Source organism: Lepidothrix coronata, unplaced genomic scaffold, assembly GCF_001604755.1.
Source record: "Lepidothrix coronata isolate B3197 unplaced genomic scaffold, Lepidothrix_coronata-1.0 Scaffold2, whole genome shotgun sequence".
Classification (NCBI taxonomy): domain Eukaryota; kingdom Metazoa; phylum Chordata; class Aves; order Passeriformes; family Pipridae; genus Lepidothrix; species Lepidothrix coronata.
The window spans coordinates 12,968,009-12,974,665 of record NW_016690182.1 but is presented as its reverse complement, the minus strand read 5'-3'; the positions used below and the strand labels follow the sequence as shown (position 1 = coordinate 12,974,665).

General features: G+C 49.8%; 1 protein-coding gene across 4 annotated transcripts in view; it reads right to left on the bottom strand.

Annotated features, from left to right (window-relative positions):
* The window catches only part of LOC108497945 (H(+)/Cl(-) exchange transporter 5), a 36,972-nt gene that overhangs the window by 20,139 nt on the left and 10,176 nt on the right, over positions 1 to 6,657 (bottom strand). For all 4 annotated transcript variants that reach the window (XM_017816111.1, XM_017816120.1, XM_017816101.1 and 1 more), the window contains exon 2: positions 5,153 to 5,302. In XM_017816111.1, coding sequence (XP_017671600.1) covers positions 5,153 to 5,302 — 150 coding nt within the window. The remainder of the gene's footprint in view (positions 1 to 5,152; positions 5,303 to 6,657) is intronic.

Genomic DNA, 6,657 nt, shown 5'->3' with positions numbered 1-6,657 from the left:
TCTGGACTCTCTCCAGCAGCTCCACATCCTTCTGATGTTGTTCCCCAGGGCTAGAGGCAGCTCTGCCGGTGGGGTCTCACCTGAGGGGGCAGAGGGGCAGAATCCCCCCCTGCCCTGCTGCCCACGCTGTGGGGTCAGCCCAGGCCACTGCTGGTTTCTGGGTACAGAGCACACAGCCAGGGTATGTGGAGCTTCTCATTCACCAGCACCCCAAAATCCCTCTCCTCAGGGCTGTTCTCCATCCGTTCTCCACCCAGCCTGGATCTGTGCTTGGGATTGCCCCGACCCACACATTGATTCCCCTTCACCCCAACAGTCCAACCCCAAAGATCCACCAAACCCGACCCTTGAACACCTTACCAGCCTGTCCATGGAGGGACACCCCAGACACGAGCACCCTGCTCCCCACCTCCCACCAGGGATGCTCCTGGCACACCAGCCTGGGACATAACCTGCTCTGCACCCCATTTCCAAAGCTCTGCACCCCGTTTCCAAAGCTCTGCACCAAGTCGGGATGCAGCAAAGGAAAACACACATTTATCAACAGTCTCCTGACCTCGGTGTCACTGATGTACTGACACACAGACTCCTTTCTTTTCCCACCCAGCTCACAATTTCCTCGCTGAATAGCTCCTAACAACTGCTCTTTGCTCACTGTCTTTCCAGCAGGCAGCCACTGGATTGTCCTTTTGTCCTCTCGGCACAGTCGATACTTCAAAGCACTCTCCCAACCTCCTGGCCCCACCAGCACCTTTATCTTGCCATTCAATGTACACAAGAGCTCGAAGGGACTGGTGATTAAGTTCCTCCAGCTCCAATTTGCTGGTGATAACTTGTCATTCAGACATTGCCTGGGAGACTGAAACCCTACGCCCTCCACATGCTGACTTTGGTCTCACTGATTAACTGCTCCGGGGCTCTGTCTGAGGAAGGCAGGTGAAGAAAAAAGCCAGGGGAGATGTGCCAGCCCGAGGTTCCCACTTCAAGTTTTAATTAACTTTTTAATTTAAGATGGAGAATAACTCGCTGCTGAATCCTGTTTGTGTTCATAAGCACCAGGAATCAGTCAGGGTAAACTGTGCATTCAGATCTCCGATCGTGGAGTCACGGAATGGTTTGGGAAGGAAGGGATCTTAAAGCCCATCCAGTCCCACCCCCTGCCATGGGCAGGGACACCTTCCACTAGCCCGGGTTGCTCCAAGCCCTGTCCAACCTGGCCTTGGACACTTCCAGGCATCCAGGGGCAGCCACAGCTTCTCTGGGCAACCTGTGCCAGGGCCTCACCACCCTCATAGGGGAGAATTTCTTAGATCTAACCTAAATCTCCCCTCTCTCAGTTCAAACCCTCCCCCTGTCAAGAACCTGTCAGTTCTTGCCTTTAGAGCTCGAAGAGAAAAAAAAACATTCAATCCTACAGAGAAAAGGAGACCTTCCACCACTGAAACACGTTTAAGTCTTCCTCTGAAAGAAAGAGAAACACAGTCCTTTGCTCCTACAATTTAAAGCCCGTCCAGAGGCTTCCATGACTCCCAAGCATTACATCTTATTCCTCCCGAGCTGGTGCTGCCTCCCCACTGCTCCAGTGGGGAAAGGGCCACTGAAATAAAACACAAGACAAACCAGCATTGCCACCTCACTTAAACACCCACCACATCCTTTAACCCACTCAGGGGAAACCACTGGCATTCAAACAGTCTTGGAAAGGGCTATCTAGGAACCAGTACGACTTGCCCTCATAACAAGGTTGGCAGAAGCAACCCCCTCATCTAGGAGAGGTTTCTTGGCAAGGCAGCTTTTCCAGCAGATTTGGCTAAAGGAATCAGGCCTCATAAATCTTGTATTTCATCCAAAAAAACCCAACAATCAACAGGACTGCAGATAGAATCCAACCGACGGTGTTTTAGGTACCCATGAAGCTTTGGACAGAACTTTCCTTACAAGATCTAAAGCAAATTAAGCTGTTGGGGAGTAACAGGGAAACTTTCTCACAGAAAAGCAACAGGAAGAAGACACAGGATGATGAATAAATCTCTCTGTTTTCAAAACAGGAGAAGGGCAACCCTGGAATCCCACTCAGTTCTGCTTGTCCTGGACTATTCCGTGTATTTCTAAGAGGTCTGGAGAAGTGGTGACTACACTTTGGGCAGCGTTTTGGGTAACCAGCACGTCTTGGACTGACTTTAGAGACTCACAGCTGGGATACAAGGGAGCAGGAGAAAATCACTGCCAAAAAACAAGGTTTAGAGGAGGAGCAAAAGAACTGCAAACCCTCCTGCTCTAAGTCAGCACCTTTGACTTCGAGTGTCTGCGACAACACTCAGCAAGTGGTTGCTCAATAACTGAGGGGAGGCAACCAGGAAACAGCTCTTTTTTTTTTTTTAAATTCCTCAAGGCAAGAAGCAGCGGAGATTTGCTGCTGCACAAATGCACCTTGGACATCATATGTAGCTCTGGGCACCTTTACTGTGAAACAGAAAGGTGATACCAGTAAGATGAAACAACAACTGGGAAGCCAAATGACCAGATGACCTTCAAAGGTCCCTTTCCAACCCAAACAATTTAATGATTCTAGGATTCTGCATCCTTAAAAAGACTGTCCCTTTAGCCAAGATGTAAATTCCAGCTCTGACAACAACTTTGAGAAAGCACTGCTAAGATTCCCTCATTTCCTGCTGTAACACCATTACCTTAGTGCCAAGACTGCAAGGGAAACTATAAAAGTATCAGGGGATTTGATTAAAAAGCCAAGTTTGACTCCCGAGCACAACTTAACAGCATGGAAAAAAAACCATAATAATCAAGGAAAGTCTTATCTGTTACATTTTACTGATAAAATGCTGAAGTCCAGACCAGAGGAGATAAGAGGGAGAGAACATGTTACTCATGGTGAGGTTTCAGTAACACAAACAGGCGTGAGAAGCCGCTGCAGTTGGGTTTAGAGCAGTTTGACTGAAACAGGCCTGAAGCACTTGGAATATCGACATTTCAGCAGCAGCAAGGCTGGTGGTCCCCAGCAGAGCCCTGTCACTGTCACTCACCAGTCAAGGCCCCCTAAGGGAAGCTCTGAGGAGCTCCAGCTGCCACACACATTCCAGGTTTACAAATCCATCAGGCAGGAGGTGACACTTCCTCTTCTGGGCACCTGGCAGGAGCTGGAAGCTCCAGTTTTGGGTGCTCTTTCAATTTGAAAAGCCACCACCCTTACAGGAGAGTTTGACAGCATTGGAGAAGGGGTAAGGCAGGGCTGGGTTCTGGTTCCCAAAGGCATCACTACCTGGTCCCCATCCAACACCACACCAGGCAGAGGTTTGCAGGGAGAACCTCCGTCACCACCTCCCCAGCTCCAGTCAAACCTGTGCCCCCACAGCTTCAGGCTTCACACCTGGCACCCAAACAATTTGCCAGCTGACTTCTCCCGAAGTCAGCAGGGGAAAGTCACAGGGTGAACCGAAACTGGCATTTGGGCAAGGAGCTCTTTCCCCTTTTACATTTCCTCTTTTACTTCTGTGTCACCTCTCCCATGGCCTTGAGCATCCTGTCAACACAGAGAACATCATCCAGGGGAACCACTCCTCAGGTGTTTGGCCTCAGGTTGTGCCAGGGTTGGATATGATGGAAAATTTCTTCATGGAAAGAGTTGTCCAACCCTGGCATAGGCTGCCCAGAGCAGTGGTGGGGTCACCATCCCTGAAGGAATTTAACTGCCATGTGGATGTGGCACTTGGGGACATGGGCTAGTGGTGGCCTTGGCAGTGCTGGGGGATGGTTGGACTTGATGGTCTTAGAGGGCTTTTCCAACCCAAAGGATTCTGTGATTCTCAGCCCTCTGAGGTTCTGCCACCACCATCACTTCAAGCCACAGGTGCCAGTGGGGCAGAGCCCTGCTTTTTTTATAGAAGTAGCCACAGGCCTTCAAACATCCTCAGAGGAGATGGGAGAAGCCTGTTTAAACAACCCAAGTGCTGTTCCCAGCCAACAGCAAAACCCAGCTCAAGTCACCCACTACCGCTTCTAAGCTCCATGGAATAACCATCTCCTGACAAGAAATTAAAGGATTCAGCTCCTTCTCTCTAAACATCAAACCTGAGCCCAGGTTTCACCCCAGAGAGCTGACACCACCCTCCTTTGCATGGATGGAACCCCGGGAAGAACAGATTTGGGAGGTAAATCATGCCCATAGATCCCTCTGCACAGTGACAGAGGGTTTTGAACCACACACAGATGTTTCTCTCTCAGAGCTGATGCAGCCACTACTCACACAGAGTGATCCTTCCTCTGCCCAAGCCAAATGGACAAGGATCCCATGGCCCTCACAAGACTCCCTGTGGAAAAGCTGGCAGGTTTGGGCTCCTGGCAGGTGACATTTTCGGGAAGCCTGTCTTCCCTTCCAGAGGCAGAGCACACAGCTGGGAAGCAAATCAGAGGGATTTCTTTTGAATTTCTGCCCTACAGTAACAGGGGTGGGGGAAGAAGAGGACAAGAAGGTTTATGGGAAGGCACAGAGCCCCAAATGAACTATTTCTGCTTTTAGAGTAACTTGTGATAATTCACAGAGGATACAAGCAGGCAGGTCTTGCTTGTCCAGTGCCAAAGCTCAGCAGACCCATGCAGATTCATCCCTCCTCCATTAATGTCCCAGTTCAGACTCTTGGAGGAGGAACAGACCCTCTGGACAGTTGGGGTTGGCAGGGGAAGCCAATAAACCCTTCTCTGCTGTCACAGTGCAAGATTCTCTCCACAAGGGAAAACCTTTAAAACTACAGATAAAGAAGAAAAGAAGGGAAGGGAGCAGAGGGGAGGGGAGAGTCTCTGCAATTGCTCAGCGCTGCCATCCCTTCCCATGGCACTCACACCCCTCCCTCCTGGCACCACCAGCTCTTCCTTGACAGCTGCTATTTTGGAAAACTCCAGAAAGGACTATCCAGAAGTCTGGGAAGCAAAGCAGTGGGAGAGAATATGCCACATCTCCCAGCACAGGAACCACACAGAGAGGGATGCAATCCAGCACAGAATCCTGCAAACTCTTCACCTCGGTGCCAGGAAACATCAGACCCATCCTGGGCAGAGGCCAGCAGGATCCACACAGAAAACATCAGCATGAAATCCTACCAAAAGCCATCAGGAAAAACAGGGGAAAGCTCATGGGTGTTACCTCCCATCTCCCTGTCGAGTGGTGGGTCATCATCTGCCATGGATAAGTCCACAGATGCTCCAGCTATTTCCAGCATGTCCTCATCACTGGTGCTGCTCTGGAAGCTCCCCCGTCGATAGCCTTTCTGATCCATGGCCAGAGCTTCCAAACCTGGGAGCAAAGGGGAGTTTTTTAGAGCACAAGCAAGGAACCTCATTTTCTAAGCCAACTGGACTCACACTTGACCCCGAAGACCCAGAAGCTGCACTGCCCTTCCCATGGGAAGGGTGGGTGCAAGTGCTGCCACCTGAATTTCAGCCTAGAATTCCAAGGTTTTGGAAGAGCTTTACAATTTTCTTGCACTAGATTTCATACTGCCACATGCCAGAAACAACAGCAGGTCCCAGTATGGCATCTGAACCCAACTGGGGAGCCATAAACATGACAGCAGTGGGGTGCCTGAGTTCTCAAAAGAACAAGTTTAGCAACCAAGCCCACAGAGATTCTCCCTAACAGGGATCCTACATCCATCAGTCCACTGCTGGAAAAGGGCTCAAACTGGATGCTGGATAAGGAAATAGTCAGCCATGAGTGAGGCTTTACCAAGGCTATGAGACAACAAACTGCAAATCACCCCAAAAATGAGAAACAGCCCCATCTCAGCTGTGCCCTCCCGTGTCACCTCTGCCACAGCTCCCAGTGGTCCAACCACGATCCCGAACACACGAGCAGCCCAAAGACCTCAGGACATGCTTTTCTCTACAGAAAATCAATTCTATTATACAATCATACAATGGCTTGGTTGGAAGGGACCTTAAAGCTCATCTCATCCCACCCCCTGCCATGGGCAGGGACACCTTCCACTATCGCAGGTTGCTCTAAGCTCTGTCCAACTTGACCTGGAACACTTTGAGGGATGGGGCAGCCACAACAATATTTCAAAGTTCTTGGTCTAAAAAGCCTCTCAACATATTTCCTTTTTCTCCTTTGTACCTCCCACAGGCTGTGAATGAGTTTCTGTCTGCTGATCATGACCCAACAGAGCCAAAATAACCAAGGTCAAGTGTTAGCCAAGGCAAGTGCCATCCACCCATGTATTTATTAAATAACCTCCACACGTGCTCTCAACAGGTTTGCAATGATTTTTTTTCTACCCCAGCCATCTCAAGGAGCCACCCACATCAGATCACAACACGAGACCTGTTGTGTCTCTTCCTCTTCTCCAGAACAGCAAGGAAACTACAAACACACAAGCTCTGAAAACATAATAAACTAACTAAATAAATAACATAAACTGGGGGAAAAAAATCATGTCTGAGCCTCAAAAATAGCTCTTGCCACCTGGAAGTGGGAATCTTTGCATCTCCATGAGAAGACAGACTCATAGAATCACTCCATGAGAAGACAGACTCATAGAATGATGGAGGTTGCAGAAGGTCTCCAGGATCATCAAGTCCAACCTGTGACCACCCAGCCCAGAGCTCTGAGTGCCACGTCCAGTCGTTCCTTGGACACCTCCAGGGATG